We start from the raw sequence: 25,196 nt of genomic DNA, 5'->3' as shown, positions 1-25,196 counted from the left end.
TGCTTGTTGGATATGGCTTTTTTGGTGGTTGTATACTAACAAAAGAGTAGACTGTATCGTATCAATTATTTACTGACATTCAGCACAGTTAAAACATCAGTGATTCATTTTCTGGAGATATTTGAACTTATTGAATACTATTTGCTGATGCTTCCTATACACTTATCATAGTTTAGACTTGTGGGTTTGGAAAATAAAGCATTTAATGATATGTTGTCATATTCTCTGATGTGTGGCTGGACAATGAAGAGGTGATTCATTTCAGATTCCTTCTATCTTCCAGTAATTTTTTTTCTCGGGAGTAGTCCTGCTGCCTGCGTAACTCAGATGCTATTCTTTCTATAGAGAAGGCTTTCTTGGTGTTTTTTAGAATGGACGAGGTGGTTCCTTGTTTGTGTGTTCATGGGGAATTTTTGTTCCCACCTGTGCAACCTTTAATTTCACTCTTTCTTTAATTTCACTTTTTTTCAAGTCTCAGGTGAGCAAGACATTGAATATCTCTAGCATATTTTTAATTGATCTCTTAATGATATTTTCGTTGTTCCATATACAAAAACAATAGTAATCAACCTGGTTGTGTAGATCACAATTTGGCAAGCTTGGCCAAATGATCGGAAACCATCCATGGCCGAAAGAGCGACAGTTTCTATTTGTCCCATGATAGCAATAATATAAGTCTCAATAAAAGATTACATGACATTTATGAAGAGTTACTATTTCTTGCTTCTTCTTCAATTAATTGGTATTAATCTTATAAATTTGCTCTATATATTTGTGGTTCTAAATGGACAGATATGGTTTTTAGATAATTTTCTTTTCCTTACTCTCCAATTAATTAATGTTACTTTTACATATTTATTCTTAATATTTGTGGTTATAAAATGAATGTAATATGATTTTTTTGGTCTTTTTATTTAATCTATCTCCTATATATGTAAATGCTTATGTTAGAGTTGGTATTTATCAAGAAACAATTTGTTAATGCTCTCGATCCTCTTCATTTTTGTGGTATTTCTCATTTTCTCTTGCTTCATTTTTATTTTGTAGTTTAGAATACATTTTATATTGTATTTTACTTCATATGCTTGAGTAGTGTATAGATTAAAAAGGAAAGAATTAGACAAATTTTAACTTTAAAAAATGTTGATGACTCAAATAAGAAATGACAATGCATATTAGCTAAATTGTCATTGTTGGAACTTGGAAGTACTAATTTGGAAGATTGCATAAATATTTAGCCATCTTGTACCTCTTATAGCTTGGGAAATGAAAAAATTATATATGTGCATATGTGTGAATATATTTTGCTTTGTGATTTGGAAACAAAAAATTATATACATGTTTATTATAAGGTTGTTATAATATTTTATTTTAATATATAATTTTTTTTGGTTTGAAAACATGTAGATAAACATGGATGGACTTCAAATAAATCTTGAATCAAGTAGCTTTGAAATGCCTATTAATTTAGAAGATGTTGCAAGTCCTATGGAGGGAGTCACAAGTGGGCATAAAGTGAAACGCAAGAGAAAACTCACTTCAAAGGTTTGGTCTTACTTTGATGTGCTTCCTTTGGATGTTGATGGTAAGCAAAAATGTAAATGTAAAGCTTGTGGTACCATTTATCTTTGTGATAGTAAATATGGAACGGGAAATTTGGTGCGTCATTTGAAAAATTGTGTGAAAAGAGACACTCGTGATATTGGTCAATTATTGATATCTCAAGATAGAGGGACTATCTCATTGAATGCATCTAAATTTGACTTTGAGCATTTTCGAGAATTGGTAACTTCGGCCATAATCATGCATGATTTGCCTTTCCAATTTGTTGAGTATGAGGGAATTAGAACCATATTTCAATATTTACATCCTGATATACAACTTGTTTCTAGAAATACTGCTAAGTCGGATGTTCTTAAAATGCATTTGAAGGAAAAATGTAGGATAAAATGTATGTTGGATGCAACTCCTGGTAGAATTTGTTTGACTTCTGATTTATGGACTTCTGCAACTACTGATGGATATATATGTCTTACTTGCCATTTCATTGACAAAGAGTGGATCTTGCAAAAGAGAGTATTAAATTTTTGTTATATGCCACCTCCACATACCGGTATAGCATTGGCAGAAAAACTATACTCTTTGTTGTGTGAATGGGGAATTGAGACAAAGTTATTTTCTTTAACTTTGGATAATGCTTCTTCCAATGATGTCTCTGTTGATATGTTAGTTACTCAATTGCAATTAAAGGGGGCTGTAGTTTGTGATGGTGATTTTTTTCATCTTAGATGTTGTGCTCATATCATTAATTTGGTAGTACAAGATGGGTTGAAAGATATTGATAATGTTGTTCATAAGATTCGGGAAAGTATTAAATATGTAAGAGGGTCACAAGTAAGAAAACATAAGTTTTTAGAATGTGTTAAATTGTTGTCAATGGACTCTAAGAGAGGTTTGAGGCAAGATGTGCCTACTAGATGGAATCTGCATATTTAATGCTTGAAAGTGCATTGTACTATCGACGTGCCTTTTGTCATTTGGAGCTAAGTGATTCAAATTATAAGAGTTGTCCTTCTAGTCATGAGTGGGAGAAGATTGAAAAGATAAGTAGATTCTTGGGTTTGTTTTATGATATCATTTGCATATTTTCGGGCACTAAATATCCTACTTAAAATTTGTACTTTTCCTCGGTTTTCTTTTGTTATGTTACATTCAAGGAAAATATTGAAAGTGAGGATGATTGCTTGAGAACCATGGCTAATCAAATGCTTAAAAAATTTGAGAAGTATTGGTCAGAATTTAGTTTGATATTAGCCATTGCAGTGGTTGTGGATCCTCGATATAAGCTTCAATTTGTAGATTGGTGTTATAGAAAAATTTATGGAGCAAGTGGTTCTAGTGAGTTTATACGTGTGAAGAGCAAATTATTTTCAATATTTAAGGAGTATGTTCAAAAAAGATCTTTGACATCTTCTACACATTCTTTGGAGAAAGAAAAGAGTAACACATCTTGTGGTGTTGGAGAAGATGTCATTTCTTTTAGAAAGACAGCTAGTTCCATTTTGAAGGTAAATAACTCTTAATTTTTTTATTAATTTTAATTGTTTGTATTTGTGTTAATTAGTGATTATTTATAATTTTTTGAAAAATAATCTTATTGAAATTTTTATTTTCTAACACTGTAGGAATTTCATATTTGTGAAATTGAAGAGTTAGGTGCCAATACACAAAAATCACAATTGGAGCTTTATTTAGAGGAGCCAAGGATGGCTACTGAAATTGAATTGAATGTGCTTGATTATTGGAAAGCAAATCAGTTTCGTTATCCTGAAGTTGCTTCAATGGCTCGTGATCTATTGAGTATCCCTATATCCACCGTTGCTTCTGAATCTGCTTTTAGCATTGGTGGACGAGTATTAGATCAATTTCGTAGTTCATTAAAGCCTAGCACTGTTGAAGAGATAGTTTGTACAAGAGATTGGTTATTTGGGCAAAGAGGTAATTATTTTTATTAATGTTTTCTTTATTTCATTTGCATATATTAATAATTTTTTTGTTTCACTAATTTATTTTATTAATGATTTTTTTGTTTCACTAATTTATGGAATGCAAGAAAAATTTGAAGCACAACTTGAGGATCTTACTGAAGATGTTTTGAGCTGTGACATCAATAAAGAAGAATCTTCAAGTCAATGCTCTAATTATGCCAATACTCAAGCATAAGGTAATATCAATGTTAAAATTTATTTAATTTAATTTATTTTATTTTAACATTTTAACTTTTGTATTATATTTAATTGATTTTTTTTTATTTATTTTGATATTATGGTCCCAGGTTGGATTGTTGAGCACCAAAAATCGACATATTTGGTTTGGAATCTGGACATCGATAAATAAATTTGGAGCATAATGATAGTTATGTCCTTTTTCCTTTGGTTTTATATGTATTATGATAACAATTTGATACCATTTATTTTATTTTGTATTGGTGTTTTACTATTATTAGGACATTAAATTTTATGTTGGTGTATTGAATTTGTCTTTTTTAGCACATATTAAGACTTATGTATTGTGAATTATAATTTTTGGCATTTTAAACAAGTTATTTCAATAAATAGGTTAGTTTTCAGGTTAATAGGTTAATTTTCGGGTTAACGGGTTAATCGATTAGTTTTCGGGTTAATAGGTCAATTTTCGGGTTAACGGGTTAATAGGTTAATTTTCGGGTTAATAGGTCAATTTCAGGTTAACGGGTTAATAGATCAACACGACCCGTTAAAATAATCGTGTTAAACGGGTCGTGTCGTGTTGACCTGTTTATAAACAAGTCGGGTTAGTGTTTTGGATACCTGACATGATTAATAAATGGGTCGTGTTCGGGTTAGGCATTTTTGACACGATTATTAAACGGATTGACACGAACACGACCCACGAATCCGAATTGCCAGGTCTAGTCTAAACACTTTTTTTTTTTTTTTTCATAATGTGGTCTTGGGTTGAAATCAACCAATGATCAATATTGTGAAGTCCCATATCGGTTGGAAAGGAAAATGGAGCATGTCTTATAAGGTAGTGTGGATATTTTTCCCTTGCAGTGCATTTTTACAAAACTTTGAGGGCTGGGTTGTAAGAGAATTTCCTAGGCCCAAAAGAGGACAATATCGCATACGATCAGAGCCAGTATCCGGATCGATGTGCCAACGAAGATGCTTCCCCCCAATGGGGAGGATTGTGAAGTCCCACATTGGTTGTAAAGGGGAATGAAGCACACCTTGTAAGGTGATGTGGATACATTTCCCTTGCGATGCGTTTTGACAAAACCTTGAGAATTGGATTGTAAAAGGATTCTCAGACCCAAAAAAAACAATACCACATACGGATCAAAACCTTAAGGATTGGATTGTAAAAGGATTCTCAGACCCAAAATGACAATATCGCATACGGGCTGTTACAAATATATATATATATATATATTGGGTTTTATAATAACTTGATTAGTCAAGTGAACAAATAAAATCCATTCAGACAATTTATGAATTAATTAATTTTAAACAATTGATGAATATATAAAAGAAAAATATATTCCTCTCTTAAAGGAAAATATAAAAAATAATAATAATAACAATAATCTACCTCTGGTTAGCTCAAATTTTTTAAAAGGAAAATATAAGATTTTTATTAGTTTAAATTTTTAGAATAAATAATAATTTAATTTATTATTTCTTTTATATATATTTTTTTTCTAATTCCCACAGTTAATCTAAGGTCAGTACAAAATTTTCAATCTTATTTGAAAAGTACTATTTTTTATTATACATATATATATATATATATATATATATATAGAGAGAGAGAGAGAGAGAGAGAGAGAGAGAGAGAGAGAGTTGATCGACGAGAAGGATAAAAAAGCAAAAGTGGATTTTAGTGACAATATCAATTAATATTCGTGGGTTGTAAATAAAATGTGAGGCAATAGTTCAAACTAACTAATTATGGTTAAACTCCTTTCCCTTTCCTTTACATATGAATTAATTACAATTGTTATGTGAAAGAGAAGTCCAAAGTGTCAAGCGAAGGTTCGGCAGTCATAATTAGTTTATGCAGTCAAATCAGTTAAATTAGTTAGACTGCTTGTAACTAATCCTTGGACAAGAATTTTTGTTCAATTATAAATTGGGTATTTCTATGGTATAGAAAAACTGATTAAGAGTTAGTGACATATTCAATCTTTTATTATTTTTTTTTGGGTCAATATACATATTCAATCTAATTTGTCTCACGTTGCCTGAATAAAATGATAATTGAACATTGTGTTTTTAATATATAAGGGAAAAAAAAAAGATGGAATATTGTAGTAAGAATATATATTCATTTTTATTTATGATATCATATCTGCATTATTTGTCGAAGAAAAAATTATATTTGCATTTTTTGTGGGTCAGCAATAGCACATTAATTAAAGCTGCATTCAAGCAGAAAAAAGATTAAAAAAAAAAAAAAAAACCCAGTTCTGCGTGTCAAACAGAAATGATGAGTGAATTTTGGGACTATTTGTGATGACATGTCATACAACTATTATATGAATCTGGACTTCCGATATTTTCACTTGTGCTTTTAAAATTGCTTCAAGGGAAGCTTATTACTTACGTTATTCTGAACTGGTCCTGTTTTTTCTCTGCTTTAATTTATTACTTTTCTAACTCGATCTACAGGATAATATATGTTTTAAAACTAAAGTAAATTTTAGACCACCTAATTGTTATCAGCCTAAAGTTAAAAATGAGATTAATTAAATTTGTAATAAAATTTTGTTTTGTTTTGTTCATTTATTATCTGTTTTTTGCTTTTCTCATACTACTTTATATAAATGTTCAATTAGACAGACCATTCATCTTATCCTTGTCATGGACTCATAGGTGATGATAGTGCGAGTAGACACCAGGCGTCTTGGAACATGCAAAAACCGAGACCATGACTCAATTCCGTGGGCCCTAAAGTGATTTTCCCTTCATAACTCAAAAGCTGGAGGATGAAGAAATTTCTTAGTAATTGGTGTAGCGAACAAATATCATGAAGGTAGCTTCTTAACAACTAGTTTATTAGAAGGAAATTAAATATAAAAAAAATTGTAATCAAATGTAGCTGTTAATCACCTGCTCAATCCCTTTAAACTGTAATTAATCGATTCTCTCTTTCTATCACTGCAATTTATTTAGAGGTACGTAATATTATATAGAAATATGGATGTTTTCTCATGTTAATTGGAGTTTACAATTTTTTAAAAACAATTATGAGAAAGAAATTATAACATATACAAAAGCTAGAGCAAATTTTCATAACATGTTTGAAATTATAATCTCTTTCTAAATATAATATATATATATATATATTTTTTTTTTCTTTGTAATTTTTGTTTATGGTCACTAAACTATATTCTAAACATAATTTTTAAGCTTGTTAAAAACCTTACTTCAACTCTAAGTGGTCCGTATTTCAAGTTTTAATTTGTCTTATCTCACATATATATATATATATATATATTTATATATACATACATTATGATGGCAAATGATGACGAAATTTTTTGTCAACCAGAACTGTTTATCTCTTTTTTGTTTTTTTAAATTTCTTCACCAAGTGTGTCCCACTTCAACATGTTTTATCAAGTTGAGCGTTTAGTTTGGGCCCTCCACTATGTTTTATCTTATGAATGGAAATGCTAGAGTTTCTCGCTAAAGCTATATCCTTCCTTTTGCAGTGTATGAGACAATCAAAATGGCCTTAATATCACATAAAAGTCTATGAAAAAATACCTGTTATGCATTGTTGCCAGAGGAATAAACACATATATCGGAAAACCAAGTCTAAGATTCTTTTTTTATTGGGACAGAAGTTTAAATGATTTTTTTCTCTCTCTATTCCTATTCGATTCACAAGTTAAAAGAAGTAATGTGGCTGTGTTTTAGCTTAGCGTACCTCTTTATATTAAGAATATTATATGATAATATATAACTATATATAACTATATATAACTATATATATATATTGATATATAGTATTATTATCATTTTTAGAAAGCATTTGGACTAGTTGGATTATCTCTGAATGGAATTGTGTCCTGAACAAACCATAGGGATTGGAAGAAGCGCACTAGTATTAGACAACATTGGCCACCTAAAAGACAAACAATATCACGTAGGAAATGCGACATTGTTGGCACTTTTTGGAATAACTAACAATGCGTGAAGAGGACAATTTGTACCCAATTAATTCTTAGGAACCATATATCATATTTTTGAGCTATCATAAACTTTAAATTGAAAAAATAATTAAAAGTAGGTTTCGTTTCATTGGTTCATACATGGCGAAATTTTTCTTGAGAGAAGATAATAATTTGCTTTTTCTTTTGGTCTACCATTAACCGAATTTTCAAACTAGACCGAGAAAACTATAGAGATGGGATTAATGGAATCGAAACGAGAAACTTCAAAGAAAGTTACACAAGGGACAGTGTTGAGAAATTGCATAATTAACCGTATACATTTTCTATTCCATTAATTTTTCCATTGATGAGTTAACCGGGATATATTCACTCCAAGTAACCCACACAAAAGCGTGCCATTAAACATTTTGTTCTCAGCAGCAATAAATGTGAACTTAGACAAATATTAGATAAGAGAAAACTGATTTGAGATTTTTTTTTTTTTTTTACTTTTTCCCCTTTTCTTTTTTATGTTAAAAGGGACCACATTGACTATATGAGAGTTACTACTTTAAAGGCAACATAATTCAATAATAGAATTTAGTGCCATATAAAGTGAAAAAAAATCACTTGCAGCATAACTCGGTTAGATCCGTAAATCAAATCAACCAAGATCATATCCTTAAAATCTAATTAAGAAGTTCTTTTCTCTTCCACAAGTTCATCAATTATTTATTATTATTATTTTTTTGTGGATATTGACGAGTTCATCAATTTGATATATAATACATATTTATACAGAAAATAGAGACATATATTGAAGTTCTTCAAAGTACCCTAAAACGGGTCAATGTACCATTGTGGTTCAACCTGCCCTCTTCCATCATCGATCAAAAGAACAATTTTAAATTTATAGTAGTTGCTTGTGGATCTAAGGGGTTCACATATTGTAGATATATATATATATATATATTAATTTAATATTGACTAAATGAAGTGATATATAAGACTTTTATCCACACGAGTAATTAATGAATGCCCAAGACACGAAACCCATGAGGAAAACAAGTGTCTCACTGCTTATAATTTGGGTTAAAATCAGAATTTCTATGCTTTTTGAATGGGCAGCTGTGAAAGACACGCATGGCTATTAATCAACCATATCCGAGGAACTAATCCCTGTTTGAACAAATCATAACGTCCATCAAATTAGTATATATTTTGATACAATTTAACCACGTAAAAGATTCACACGCCCTCTTGTAAATGTTGTAAATCTCTTTATTCATCGTCAAAATTGTCGCTTGAAGACAAATATCCTTGCCATAATTGTGCTGTAGAGTAGTGAGTCACTTTTACTCCATATTGTTTAGATTACATCATTTTCTTATATATGCCTGGGCTGTTGCGATCAAGCCAAAAATCAGACCAGATTCAAAAATGCAGAAACAACACTACTTTGCTGTCGGCCTTTTACAAAGAAAAAACCTAATAAGCTCTAACTTTGATATTTTAATATATTCCAGTACTTTATTTTATTGGTTAATTAGAATATACACGGCATGCTCCAAACAGGGGAAATTTACATTTAGACAGGCGGTTGTGGCTGCTGCTCAAGCTCAGTCAAGTTGCTGGCCCTGAACCCATTTCCAACGATGTTAAGAAATAGAGCAACTAGCTTTCTGGTCCACTGGAATAGCCAATGAAATATGTGATGAATGAATGTGCGTGCGACGATTAGGGGCAAAATGGTCCAAAGGAAGAAAATTAAGCGGCGAAGCACCCATGGAAGTAAGATGGAGAGCAAAGCAACAGAAGAAAGAGATCCAGAGAGGAGAGCAACATGGCCTGAGATTTGAGAGTAAGTTTTGCTTTTGCGCCGATGACATTTTATATTAGCAGCGAAGGCAAAGCAGTAGACTAATGTGGCCAACAAAAACGTCCACATATCTCCTCGATGTGTATCGAAGGGTGAAGCGTTTTCCCCTTGAGCTTTCACCTGAAGGACACCTATCAGCAACGGATTAACAAATGCAAATATGGCATGCCACGGCATCGAGTAGATCAGATCTTGTACCCTACACAGTACAATTTTTAATTACAAAAAAAAATAATAATAATAATAAAAAAATTATATATCTTAATTTCCTAAAACCAATATTCCTATTAAAATGTATAAGCCTTAATTAATGATTCATAATACATATGATGTATGATAAGATATTATATTCTTATTATACTAATATAGTCCGAGGACTTGGGATGATCAGTACTGATTAAGGATTGTACATATGTGATGGAGCTGGGTGTGGATATTTTAAAGTCCGAATCTTAATTACAGAAAAAAAATAAAAAAGAAAAAAGAAAAACAATGATAATTAAGATTAACTAAGAATTGACTTGAACATATATACCCTATCATATTAATTATTTAAGAGTTTTCTTTTATGTATCTAGAAAATGCATGCAACTAGCTAATATATATATATATATATATAGTTAGTATGAACATAAATTAATCGAGGTACATATATATTTTTTTGGTTTCGCATGTCACTAACTCTTTCATTAGTTCTGGCAAAAAAAAAAATAAAAAAAAAAGGTCTTTCATTAATTAGTTTTTGGATAACAAATTAATAAGTGCTAAGAGACCCTTTTTTTCAAAGAATGCTTTTATAAGCCTACAAGATATAATTTCCTGCAGGTTATACGAGCATATATATAAAGAAGCGAGATCAGAGAGTTTTAAATTTAATCCTTGAGCAATAATTTATAAGGCAATTAATATATTCCTTTGGAGAAGTTATCATGATCTACTTAATGCATGGTTTAAAGAATCAATCGATCAGCGCAAATGAAATCCATTAGTGCTTGTCTTTCCCCCATGAAGTAATAATGCTTGCCATTTAAGTGTCTTTAGAAAGGCCTGTAAAGCTAGCTTGACTAAAGTTTTTTTTTTTAAAAAAAAATATTATATAATTCACAAAAATCACTGTACTGTAAGCATATCATTACCTATTAATCAACCTCGTATGTTTACATTTCAATTAATTGAAATGCAAAAGAAGACAGGAAAACTGAAATTAATGCAAAGCTTTTGTTTTATCAAGGTTTTAATAAATCTTCTGATCCTATATTTTTATTGTATTTCAAAAGAGTTTGCCATCGAACATTCATGTAATGTAAATTTAGCTGTTTGACAACTTGAGCTTATGCATATATACGGTATTGCATATATGATATAATGGTGTGGTTTTGGAGATGGAGATGATGGTTGTTTATCACGATCTGCGATCAAGCTCAACGAACCACAGTAGTTAATTATAAAAATAAACCAACTATATGAATTGAAGAGACTCTATATATTATTTATATAGAAATAATTAATCTCACCTCTGTCTTTTGGCTAATTTCCTTTTTAAGGCTTTGAAACTGTTCCTCCTAACTGGATAACCTGCACTACTCAGCTGCTTGCTGCTATCCATATGTTTATATGTTGGTGTTGGAAATGATATGAGCTTAATTATCTTCTAGCTAGCAAGCTATGGAAAATTAATCAGCCCTTAAGTAGCGCAGCTTGTCAACGAAGAGGAGGCGGTTGGGGGTAATCATATGCGCTTTGCAAAGGATAGGAGAAATTAAGCACTCCTTTTTAATTTATTATAATCTCCTCACACACAACTTTGTCATAGAAAGTGAGATTTGAATGATTAAACCTTAAAATAATACACCTAGTACAAATCTAGCTATAGCTAGCTCTTAATGGAGTTGACCTATCATAACTACGGCTCACGATTTTAAGATTTAAAAATTGAAACATGAAAGACGACCAAAATAAGTTGTTTTGGTGTGTATGTATACATATTAATATTAAATATTAAAATATATCTATTAATATTTAATAGTAATTATATGTAATATATATGCATGGGGCATCGGACATGAGCAGCATCCTTCTGAATCTACTAAGATTTTTCTGCTTTGTGGACCACTAATTAACTAGCTAGCTAAGAAAATTTTCACCGGATAAATTATTTAACATTGTTTTTTTATGAAAAATAATTATTTAACATTGTTAATCTTGTACAAACACATATAATGAATCAACAAAATCACATGTAAACCAAATTCAAAGAAATGTATGAATCCCCCCGCGCGCCCCCTCCCCTACCCTCGAACACAAAAAAAAAAAAATAAATAAATAAAATAAAAAGGGGACCCCTCCCTAGAAATGAAGGTGTAAATAAAGTAATTGAGACAGTGAATTGTTTGTGATATATAGTTGAGCGCAAACGTCATGGTTGAGCACACCACACAGACATCATATATTAACATAACATATGGTGATGGAAAGGCCTCTAGAAGCACTTCTTCATTATTAATGCCCTTTAATATATAAGAAGGAAAGGCCTCTAGAAGCACTTCTTCGATATTAATGCCCTTTAATAAATAAGAAGGAGGTTCCCCTTTCCAAAGGTGGTGATCAAGTCTTTACTGTTCTATCACTTTTTTTTTTAGATGTTTCTTGGAAATTGGAATGGCGACTCCAAAAAATGCTAGTTAATTTCCTTTTTGACTACAAGCTCTAGTGAAAAAATAACAATAATATCGTTCAACTTTTATATGTATAGTAGCTCTAAATGGTGTTCTAGAATTCCAAACCTTTTTTACCCCTTTTTGACGGATTATGTTTCTAATATCAACAATTAATTGATAATTTCCGCATTATATAATGGCACACTCACGGTTAGAATTTTTTTCACACTATTTTTTTGCATTCCAATAAACCCCACTAATGCTTAAGAGATAAAATATGATGGCGTGCTTTTCTGATTTGGGCCCTCCATTGTCCATGGACTTCAGACTTCTTAGGGTATAAACTATGAAGATGCTCTTTCAGACTATACTACTTCATGCGGAAAAGCACATCTTGATGTCGTTTGAGAGTGATTTTTTTTTTTTTTGTGGTTTTTTCTTTTTCCCCTTGAACTTTGTATGGGATTTTCTTGGTTTAATTATATTCCTAGACTCATTCTCTCAATACTTTTTGTTTCACAACAGTTGTAAGCTCATCTTATTACCTAATTAGGTGTGACCAATTTGGTTCTTCCATTCTTAGATTGCTTTTCATCCTATATATTTTGGTCTGTTTCATTTTTCTACTCTTTCACCCATATATCTATAGAGGAAGAGAGGACTAAGATGACTGAGGAATAAAACCTGAATTCTCTGTGCCACTGCCATGAGCATAAAGTATATGTATAATTTTAGTAGGAGAGAGAATTTATCTCTTAAGTTTATTTATTTATTTATTTATTTATTTAAGTTGGAAAGTAACTTTTCTCCTGGAAGAAACTTCCATGTTATTTACATGTTAAATTGTGGGATCTTTTTTTTTCCTGGGAGTGATGATGTGGACATTGTTGTTGAAAATTTTCTCTTTCTATATCGGTTTGTTTTTTATTATTTATTATTTTTAATGATCATCTGTTTCCATGTCGTTGAAGAAATGAAAGTGCTAAAGAAGAAGAGGAAGAAGAAGAGAGAGAGAGAGAGAGAGAGAGAGAGAGAGAGAGAGAGAGAGAGAGAGAGAGAGGGGACACCAATAATCCAATTAAAAAAACCCTGCTAAAAGTGTAACTTTGGAATATTTAGATATTTAAGTGACATGGGTATATCACAATCTGAACTTTTGGATATTTACTCTATAGTTTGTATCAAGTTGAGAATTCATGCATTGAAGAACTAAAATTGACACTTTAATTAATTAGTGTATATATATATATATATATAGGCCGATCCATATTCTTTCAGTAAGATTAAAATTGATCATGAAAACACTCAAATTCGTTTATCTTCTATTATTCAACAAGCGGAATGATCACTTGATTCAATAGTTATGATTCCACTAACCCCCACTTGATTAAATCAAGTACATATCTAGCTTTTTCATTTAAAATGAACTTTAATTATATTTATTTTCAAAATATTATGTAATACTAATTCTCATTTATAACCATATTCATTTTAATTTTGCTTACAAGCTTCAAAACAAAAAATAAATAAATAATAATCCTTAATTATAAGCTTCCTTCATGTTTACCACATCCAAATCAAATATATTTAAATTAAAAATCGATATATATACACACACATATACATGGTTAAATTTAAAATTAAAAAAATGATTAAATATAAATTTAATAATATAATAAAACTTACAACATTTATTTATATGTAGTTGTAGTATTTCTTTCCATAGCTGCTATATTGTTTTTTATATAAAAAAACATGCATGCATATAATTCCATATTTTTTCTAATTAATGAATATAATTTTAAATTTTAATTTTGATATAATTTAAAATTTTAAAAAAAATTCAGATTAATCATATTGTTAAATATCTAATTTAAACATCATCATGTATACACACATTATATATATATATATATATATATATATATAGAGAGAGAGAGAGAGAGAGAGAGAGAGGGTTTTGGTGGGGGGGGGGGCGGGGGGCGGGCGCGGGGTAGAGGGTTTTGGGGGGGGGGGGGGGGGGGGGGGGGCGGGGGGCGGGCGCGGGGTGGTGTGTTGTTGTTGGTTGGTGTGTGTTGTAGGCAGATATATACACCTTTTTCTTTTTTCTTTGGAGACGGAGATATACACACCTTATTTCCCATTTGTTTTTAATGGGGTTGATTTGGGTGCAAACCATATCAAAGAGCCCAGCCCAATGTCCGACAACATCACCCTGCCCAAATAACCTTGCCCAGTCTGGTTTACAATTACCGGAATTTGCCTTCTTTCCTCGGATGAATGGCCATTTGTGCCATCCGTGGCAACCTGATCGATTTTAAACTTTGCTGAAGCATGTAAAAGACCAAGGGCTTAGATTTTTGTTGCTTAGAAACTGGAAAACATAATTATCAATCTAAGTTCCAGAAACCTCTGAAAATTGAGCGAAGCAATCTCTGAGACAACCTTACAGATGAGGATCAGGATGCGACCGTTTGGCTGCTCTTCGCAACTATCGCTTCCTGTTCTTTGCAGCTTCTTTTAGCTTCTGATGACAATACGTTATGTATATATATGTATAGATATATATAGATATATAGGCATATAATCTAGCTTTTTTTTTTTTTTTTTTTTTTTTGTGGTGAGTAATTTTTATTGGAAGTGGGAAATCCTGGTGTTTTACTAGATCTGTAATTTATATGAAATCGCTTAACGATTTTATTAGGTATTTTATTGATTCTTTTGAATCCAGATACTGTAGGAGTCTTTTGACGAATCATTTGAAGACCGTTGATCGTGTCTTAGAAGTTAGAAGGATGACTATAAAGGTACAAACTTTTTGCATCTATGATTACTTTTACGAACTAAGTTTTTAGTACATTTTACATCCATTAAGTTATATATATATATATATAGATAGATAGATAGATAGGTAGATTTTTCATGAGATTGGGTGGAAATGGGATTTAGATTTTTTAGTCTAAATAAGTCTGAGGTTAAGATCTAAAACTTGTAAAAAAGTTTGTATGCATGTATCGTACAGGAGAGAATCAGTGATTCTCGATTTTATATGCTTAAAAAGTTTCTTGCTTTGTAAGCTCTTGGCGAGCTTGGGTTCTGGTATTTTGTTGTTCATTGTTATAAATATGATGGTTATAGATTTCCTAGTCTTATTGTTTGATGAATTTCTTGTTGCCATACTGCATAATATGGATATATGTGTAAGATTTATGATAATGGTTTCCATTAGATTTGAGTTTTAGCCTGTTTAAAATTGGAGTTCTGATTTCAGTTTGATGCAGTTTGTTGATTCAAATGTGCAGAACAATTCAAACTGGGTTTATGTGTTAGAATCAGTGAAGAAAATATCGATGTCGATAAAAATATCGAAGGTATGAATTTACAGAAATATCGATAGAAATATCGATATCGATGGAAATATCGATAAGGTTACGGAAACTGTAAATTTTTAATTTAAAATACAAATTTTGAGATATAAAATAATTAATATAATAAAATAATATAAAAATTCAATAAGTAGAGTACAATAATAATAAAATATAATAAAATACTCATCCAATTAAACATATATACTAAAATCTTATATATTATATAACAATGTTATTTATTTATTTTTAAATAGATAAAATTAAATTTATTAAAAAAAATAAATTAAATTAAATTAAACACTAAAATAAAAAAATAAAGAGATATGTATTAAAATACTGCATATAAAAAAAATCATGTATTATCTTTTATATAATATAATATTATCATATTATTATTTTATTATAAAATATTATCCTATTTTATTTATTTTTTTCTTTTTTTCTTTCTCTTTCCTTCCCCCCACGTGGAAGAAAAATTTCTTTCTTATCCTTTCTTCTTCTTCCTCTTTTTCCTTCGTCTTCTTCCTCCCTCTCTTCTCTGCACATCAGTTAACAACCAATAAAAAAAAAAAAAAAAACAAAAAAATTCCCAATTTCAGCCCTCTCCTTTTTCTTCTCTTCTCTTCTCTTCTCTTCTCTTCTCTCCTCTCCTCTTCTCTTCTCTTCTCTCTGTGGATCCTCCCATCTCTTCCCCCTTTAGTTCTTCTCCGGCCGATTACCATAAACCAAAAACACACACACAAATCAACACAAACACACCCAAGGCCGACATATCCCAGAAATTTCCACTTTCTCTCGTCGATAACCGGCCGATCTTTCCATTTTATCCACCAAAAATCCGAGATCTTCACCGACAATGGACGATTCCGTCGACTTCCATCTATTCTGGCGACAAATCGACGACACGCGTGCAAGAAACTTCTTCCCCCCCCCCCTGTCGGTGTCGGACGGGGTCGATAACGGAAATTGTCGCCGATATTTCCACAGTTTCGACGATTTTTGCTTCCCTGGTTAGAATAAAGATTTTGTTAGTGCATTTGGTTTTCTGGGTTTCTTTATGTGTGTGGCTCTTGAGTTGAAGTGAAGAGTTTAAGCGTTTAGATCACAAATGATCTCTGATGTGCCATTGTGTATATTGCCAACGATTTCAATCTTTGATCAGGAAATGGTTAGTACTGATTTACTTCAAGAACTAGGAAGCGTATTAGGGTTAGGTAAAGAAATAATAATAATAATAATAAGAAAAAGAAGAAGAAGAAGGGATTTGGGTATTCTTAGCATCTCACCATAAATGGGATTGTATAAAGATCAAATGGAATTGTCAAAAATTCTCAATAATATTACCTGTTTGGAGTGTCGCTTTCATACTAATCATCAAAGAATTTTCGGCTCTTATTTGGTGACCCAGTGAAGGCCGTGCTCAAACCAAGGCCCATCTTTCTGGGTTCGGACTTCCAGTGATCTGCTAGGCCCAAAGGGGAATTTTACCTGCTATACCAGGTGAATGAATATATATATATATATATATATATTAAATAAAATTAAATAGTTGATGTCGAAAGTATAGTATTTGTGTTGTTTGATTTAAAAGGTTTGAATTTTTATATTGTCTGTATTAATGCCACAGTAACATGAAGGGTTTTCCTTTGACATTTTGTAGTTTAATGAAAAACTTTGCTTTTTATATAATTTGGTTTTTAATTACACTTGAAAGTAGAGCTTCACTAGCATGAAATTAATTCAAGTTTGGAGATAGAGCTAAATCATACAGCCGATTCTGGCTGCTGCTTCATAATACAATTAGATCTCTCCTTGAATCTTTTCCAAATGCTGAGAACAAAGAAAAGCACTGCCTCAATAGCCATCCACTGAAAAAGTCTTCCATAACTTTGTTTTAACAGCAAGTGTAAGAAAATCAAAGGGAAAATGAGGATCCCAAGAAGAGGTGGAAGAAGAACTGATACCGGACAGATGGAAGAGAGAGAACCTGAGATAACAGCAACATGACCGGAGATTGTGAAGTAAGTTTAAGACGGCGATGACGACAAAGACCAGGATGGCATTTGATATCTGCTGCAAATGAAAAGCATGGACACCAGAAAAGTCCAAATAGCCCTTGTGTGATTTTGAGAGGGATAAACTAGTGCTTCTTGATATTTTACTTGAAGAACACCGATTAGCAGGGGATTCAGAAATGCAAATGCAGTGAGTCATGATATCCAAGAACTCAACTCTTGCAACTCCAACCCGCATATTACGTATTTTGATATCTCTCTCTCTCTCTCTCTCTCTCTCTATATATATATATATATGTTAATAGTTTTTATTAAATTAGTTTGTGTGATCATTCATTATTTATAACTTTTTAATATAAAAGGAGAAGGTACCGGTCGTGTAAATACATATGTCAGTTAGCTCAAAATGACGGAGGCATTTTGGACCGCCGCTTGTCTCTATTCGTGTCTACGATGAACCAGCTGCTAAATGGGGCGGGAGAAGTACAAATAACCAGAATTTGCAATTTATTTTAAGCATTTTCAATTTTTTCTACATACATTAATGTAATTTATAGATGTATGGGTATATAAGAGGCTTTTTTTTTTTTTTTTTTGATAGAAGGCAGTATAAGAGGTTTTTATTAAGCTATAGGAGGTTATTTTCATGCATATTTCTTCTTTTTAAGTGACATTAAGTTTTAACTGAGAGTAGGTCCGGTACATAAAAGGCTTGAATTACTTTTCACATTTGGCTAACTTTTAGTTTGGAACCAGAAGTGAAGGTAGGATTTGAAATTAGTGGGGGCAAATAAACTTAATATAAAATATACAGAATTTATAAAACCTAACTACACTGCCACTATTCAATTCCGATAATGCCTCAATAATTTCAAAGCAAGTTTTGCTTATTAGAAAAAAATACATAATAACTATATAACTTAGTTAATCACATTTTGCAGAACAAGTAGTTTATTACAAATAATAAATAAATATATAAAGCAATGTAACTTTTTTTTCTTTTTTGAATATGCTTAATAGCCTATAAAAATTAATTTTTAATTAATAAAATAAGAATTTAAGTAATCATTAAAAAGATTTTAAAAATAGATTTAAGCATATAATAAGAAAAATATAGTTTAAATAAAAAACAACTTAAACAATTCTAATAAACTATTTTTTAATTAGAATAAACTATATTTAAAAGTTAGTTTGAGTAAAACAATTCATATATTATGTTCAAAAAAAAATCCGCATATAAATAATAAAAAAGATTTTAAAAAAAAACATCAATCGTAAAAAGAGTAATAGAAGAATTTTCTTTTTAGACTTAATTGTGTATTTATGGTGATATTAATTGCGCATCATTTATGATAGCATTAAGTTTGGCTAAAAAAGCAGGATGAATAAATTCATTAATGCAAGAATTCAAAATTAAATTTTTTTTGACCGTATTAACCTTATTTATAAGAAGGGTAAGATTTTTATACGAGGGCAAAGTAAATTATTAATTTTTTTCCTCAAATACCGAGTTTAATTAAGGCATAATTTGGATTAGGTTTGGGCAGCTTGCCCCACTGCCCCTACACTGCCTCCCCCGCTTAGAACCCCAAACCTTAATAAACTAAGCCTAGATTGAGTCATGTGTAGTAAGAGATTATTTTCTTTCTCCCACATGGAGGAGGCTACACCACGAAATGGTGTGGAGACCTCTTGACGAGATAGGGATAAAATAGAGAGGATGTGACAGAAAGGCCAAGTGATATGTGCTTCGAGAGGGTGCACCAGAAAGGGCAAGTGCTATTTGCTTCAGAGGGGTGATTATTAGAAGTGTGGGAACAAAGTCCTACATTAGTTAAACAATAGTTTGACTGTCTGCTGCTCACGAATTAAGTATATAGATTCTCTCTCTCCCCGCTTATATATATATATATATATATATATATATTGTATATATAAATTAGGCGAAAGTCTACAAACTGGGAATATCACAGCCTCCGTATGCACAAAGGTTAACAGCATGATCATGATGTGTTGGTTTATGTGTTCCAGTTGGACCATATATCTTTGTTTGAATAACCCCAAAGAAGGAGGTAAGGTGAAGGTATAGCAAAGGGAAAAAGATGAATATGCTTCATAGTGTCGTATCTTATATATATATATATATATAGGTATAGCACGAACGAGAGTCGTGGAAAGACTTCCATTTAATTCCTACCATGAAAACTATACAAAGGCAGCTGGTTGGCTTTGCTCCACCTGGTATTGATAAATGAAAACATAAGTATTTTACAATCAAATTGATAAATGAAAACAAATAAAAAAACTTTATTTCTTTGCTCTTTCTCTTCCAACATATTTTTATTTATATTTATAGAATTAAATAATTTAATTTATGATTGTTTAATTTATTTTCAATGAAATAAATATTTTATTTTTTTAAATAGGTTTATTATAAAGATTAATTTTTTATAAATAATAATTTAATTTCCACCCTGCATGCTACCTTTTATAGCATTTTTAATGCCAGCCCAAAAATATTTTCGAAGTGCTTCTTACAAACTTTACAACAATGGAAGCTGCTGAAATATGCATCTACAAATGCAGGAATTACAACAAAGGATCCAAAGAGTCATAGATAAGTGGGGTCCGGACGAAAGTCATCCTTCAGAGGGTCTCTATAAAGAAGAAATGGTGAAAATCACAAAAGACATTAGTGATTTCCACGGAGAAATGGTTCTCTTAGAGAACTACAGCAATATCAATTACACAGGTAGTTGTTGAGGCTAATTTCTTCCTATTTTCTACATAAAATTTACACTACTAAAAAAAAAAGAAAAAAAGGAAACAATGATACTGAAAAAAACGAACTTACAATCCAATGCTAATCCACCTTCTAAGCAGCATTAACATTGGATATACTGAAAACATTGAGTTTAAATTATTATATTTGTAGGAATGGCAAAAATATTGAAGAAGTATCACAAGTGAACAGGAGGGCTGTTACGGTTGCCATTCATTCAGAAGGTACTGGAGCAACCCTTTTTCACTACCGATCTGATATCGAAGCTGGTGAAGAAATGTGAATCACTATAGATGCAGTGTTCTCCATCGACGAGGAAGAAAAGAAAGAGAAAGAGAAAGGAAAAGAAGCAATAACAGTGACAGGGGAAGGAATATTCAGGAACACAGTTGCAGCTCTAATGACCATGCAAGAGATAAGAAGAGGAAGCTCCACTTATAGTCAATTTTCTCTGCCTCTCGTATTGCCATATTCCAATCTCATCGACTCCTTCCAACTCTTTCGTACCAATTATCTAGAATTTATTATTCAACTAAGCAAAAACACTACTACACGATTGCAATAGCATAACTGGAATTTTATACGTTTATTAATATGTTTTTGGGGGATATGTGCCACTCTCCCCTGCTGGCTATTGTGTCTGCTTGTTCTGCTTTGGTTGTAAGCAGTTTACCTAATTTTATTTACATCTTTTTTTCCTTTTTTTCTTACTTGTTTTCTTTTAGGGGTTGTGTTACATAGCTTAGAAGGTGGATTGGCATGGATACCAGCATGGATACCAATGTAACTAAAAGTTATATTGACAAGATAAATGTCATTAAAAAAAATTAATAATGACATTTTGAAATCTCATTAAAAGATATAAAATGTCACCAAATAAAACTAATTATTTGGTGTAATAACATTTGAAATTGACAATTAAAATAAATATTGACAATTAAAAATGCCACTAGATGTTACATTAATTCGTTATTGAAAATGACACCAAAAAAAAAAATATTTATAAAGTACTTAGTGTATCTAACTCAAAAAAAAAAAAAAAAAAAAAAAAACCTAACGTGTCTAATGAATTCTATTGTCAAACAATATTAAATGTTGTATCAACAAAATAACATCTTCTTATTACTTCATAGATTCTTCCAAAACCTAAAACAAAAAATGACTTATTAGTATATAAAACTATAAGTTTGATAACATATTCATCACAAGCAATAATCATGTAATGGATTATAACTAATACAAAATATAGTTAGTTTAATAGAATGTAATATTACCTGACTTTTCATCAAGCGCCATTAATTAAATGGAGATGCAATTGTACATATGATAGTTTTAATTTGTAGACGAGTGAGCAGAAGAGTTTCTGGTGCATAAAACGATCGAGGTTAAGGGAGTTTCCTTTTGTTGGACTCTCAAAAAACAAAACAAATAGTAAACTAGCACCCTACCTCCCGCTTTTTAAATTGTTTTGTAATGACATTAAACATTTAAAAATGCTATCAAAACATAAAATTCTATCTAGTTAATTTTAACCAATATAAAGTTAAGTAAAAATGCTATCATTTATTATTATTGATAGCATTTTTTTAAAATGTTATAATTATATGTTATAAAAACTCATATTTGTTGTAGTGTTTGGAACCAAAAATTGCATGAATCTAGAAGGAAAACAGAGAATTAAAAATAGAATCAAGAATAGAGAACCATCATATTAATAGATTCAAAAGTTGAAAAATATAAATATAAATATAAATAAGATAACAAAAGAGATTGCGGCTCACCTATACACTGGCTCCTCATTATCACACAACTTGGCAAAATCCTCTTTTGCACCTTCGAAAATCATACGGCCTATCTGCATTGGGTGATATTCCTTCGATTCCATTTCATAGCGTTCGGCAAAATCCTCCTCCATACGTTTACGAATAATGTCCATTTTGCGATTTTTGATAATTTTGATATAGTTCTTCGTTTGCTTCTCATAAGCTTTGGAAAGACTTTCCCTTTGATATTTAGAAAGCAAGTCCTCATCATCAAACAGCTTGGCCAAATCCTCTTTCTCACCTTTGGAAATCACACGGTCTGTCAGCATTGGGTGATATTCCTTCAATACCATTTCATAGCGTTTGGCAGAATTCTCCTCCATACATTTACAAATAATTTCCATTTGATGGTTTAGAAGGCAAGTCTTCATTACTTTTCCAGGGAAACTCAGTAAACTGCCCTACCTTGTCTTCGTCCAACATTTGTTTCTTTGTTCCCTCATCGGCTGCATTTTTCATCATCTTCTTAGTTTGCAAAAACTTCGAGTTCTGTCTCGGGAAATATTCATTTTGGTCTTCATCGGGAGAGATGACCTGCATTCCTTCTTTCTTGCTAGGTAGATCCCGGACACAAGAACATTCTTGCACTAGCCAGTAGTAGAGCTGCCGAAAGGCTTGGGGCCATCTCAAAAGAGTATAGAGTAGGCCTGGCAAAATCTCATACGACGCGATAACACGATACGAACCCACACAATAATTAACGGGTTTGGGTTGGTGATATCGTGTTGGGTCCGTATCAGTGTTACCCAATAATACCCAATAAATTAATGGGTTTTAACGGATAAAACATGATAAACCCATTAAAGAGGGGTATTTTGGTAATTATATACATTTTATAATATTAAATTTACTTAATTTATTGTTAAACATGTATTAATTTGTTCTTTTTTAGTTTAATTTTTAAAAAAATCTAAAAAAAAACAAGAATTTTTTTAATTTTTTTAAAAAAAAATATTATTTTTTATTTCAAAGTTAAGTGAAATATAAATTTTCAAATTTGTATTTATCGTTAATAAGTTAACGAGTTGGGTGACAGTTTACACGATAATTTATCGAATGGGTTCAGATTTATCTATTTTCATATGGAAGCTTAACGGGTCGTATTTGGGTTAATTTAATTCCACACGAATACGATACAACATGATTTAATACGACATGTTGCCGGGCCTAGTACAAAGAGAGAAGATTATTTGAAAGAAATACAGAGAGATGTTAGAGAGAGAGCAGATTTGAGTGAGAGAGAGAAAAGGTGATTTGATAGGGAGATAATTATGTTATTTGTATCTGGGGCCAAAATAATACCTAGAGCGTGTATCAGCTAGAAAGTAGGGGAGAGAAAGAATTAAAAAAAAAAATTCCAAAATTTTGTTGGGCCCAAAATAATCCCAAGATGTGTGTCCAATGGCTGCCAGAAAATAGGAGAGAGAAAGAAAAAGCTAAAAATAAATAAATTATATTTTGATGAGTGATACGTGGTGGATTGTGTAGACTCGTCCGAGGACCTAATGGCAATTTAAAGTCATGCCTGTTTCTTTTGCTATATATTTAGCTAATACTATAAGGAATTATTCCTTTCCTAGCGCCGATTTTAATTTTCTTGTGAGATGCTTCCTTTAAAACCCATTATGAAATGAATAATATACCAATAAATCCAATTACTATATAGGCCTGGCAAAGTGTCGTGTTAAATCGTATTCGTATCATGTTGTGTCGTGTTCGTGTGAAATTAAATTAGCCCAAACATGACCTGTTAAGTTTTCGTATGAAAATAGAAATATCCGAACCCATTCAATAAATTATCGTGTAATCAATCACCCAATCCATTAACCCATTAATAATAAATATAAATTTGAAAATTTAAATTTCACTTAGTTTTGAAATAATAAAATAATATTTTTTTAAAAAATTACAAAAATTCTTGTTTGTTTTTAGATTTTTTAAAAATTAAACTAAAAAAAAAATTAATACATGTTTAACAATAAATAAAGTAACTTTAATATTATAAAACTTATATAATTAGCAAAATACCTCTCTTTAATGGGTTTAATAGGTTTATCGTGTTTCACCCTTTAAAACCCGTTAATTTATTTGGTGTTACTGGGTACAATTTATTGGGTGTTATTGGGTGACACTGATACGAACCCGACATAATATCGTCAATCCAAACCCGTAAGTTATCGTGTGGATTCGTATCGTGTAAGATTTTGCCAGGCCTAACTACTTGGGAGAAAAGTAATTTGGTAATGGATTTGAGAGTAAATTGTGAACGTGTAAAGCATTTTAGACCAAACAGGAAGGACTGACATGTGAAAATAGCCAGAATTGTGAGCCACCCATGACTCCTTGACTGAGCCTTGATACTTTACTCCCACTAGGGTAAGCATTCTTGATTCATGTAGCCTTCAGTATCAATTAGGAAGATGCTTACTTAATTAAATATTTATTTATGGATTTAGTTTTGTTAAATCCTTTTATCATGTGTTAATTATTAATTAAATTTTGCCACTTTCACCTTTTGTTCAAATTCAAAAGATTTATACATTTTAATCTAAAGTTGTTATTATAACTTTTTTTTTTGGGGCAAGAATTTAATTAATTAATAGCTTTGTTTAGGAGTTACTATCTTTTAATACGTTCATGGGGCAAAAATCACTTTCAATATTGTTTCCATTGAACATGTATTTCAAAATGGATGCACGTGCGGCTACTTTTTTGCTCGAATCCTTAGAGTAGGTCTCCCATCGCAAAATAAGAACCACCACATCACGGCATCATGATTCACGACTCATGCGCTTCTCATGATCCACGTAGACAGGTACTATTGGTAGACTACAGAATAGGATGGACCTCAGTGAAAAAGCCCGGCCACGTGGACCTTTCGTGAGTTACTCTAGCCTCGTGTCAATGTCACACAACTATTTTTTGTATTTAGTGGTTTTTGTCAACTGCATGCTTTATGGCGTTTTATTC

At 31.2% G+C, this 25,196-nt stretch overlaps 1 protein-coding gene and 1 pseudogene across 1 annotated transcript; both read left to right on the top strand.

Annotated features, from left to right (window-relative positions):
- The window catches only part of LOC132804573 (SPX domain-containing protein 3-like), a 44,792-nt pseudogene extending 23,824 nt beyond the window's left edge, over window positions 1–20,968 (top strand).
- LOC132804537 (zinc finger BED domain-containing protein DAYSLEEPER-like) lies at window positions 715–3,645 on the top strand. The gene is made up of 2 exons (XM_060819170.1): window positions 715–1,585; window positions 3,211–3,645. Exons 1-2 carry the CDS (start codon window positions 1,414–1,416, stop codon window positions 3,513–3,515), a joined length of 477 nt encoding a protein of 158 aa, XP_060675153.1. The 5' UTR covers window positions 715–1,413; the 3' UTR covers window positions 3,516–3,645.
- Window positions 20,969–25,196: the final 4,228 nt, after the last annotated feature.

Source organism: Ziziphus jujuba, chromosome 7 (genome assembly GCF_031755915.1).
Source record: "Ziziphus jujuba cultivar Dongzao chromosome 7, ASM3175591v1".
Classification (NCBI taxonomy): domain Eukaryota; kingdom Viridiplantae; phylum Streptophyta; class Magnoliopsida; order Rosales; family Rhamnaceae; genus Ziziphus; species Ziziphus jujuba.
The sequence above is the reverse complement of the archived record's forward strand: the minus strand, read 5'-3'. Positions and strand labels throughout refer to the sequence as shown.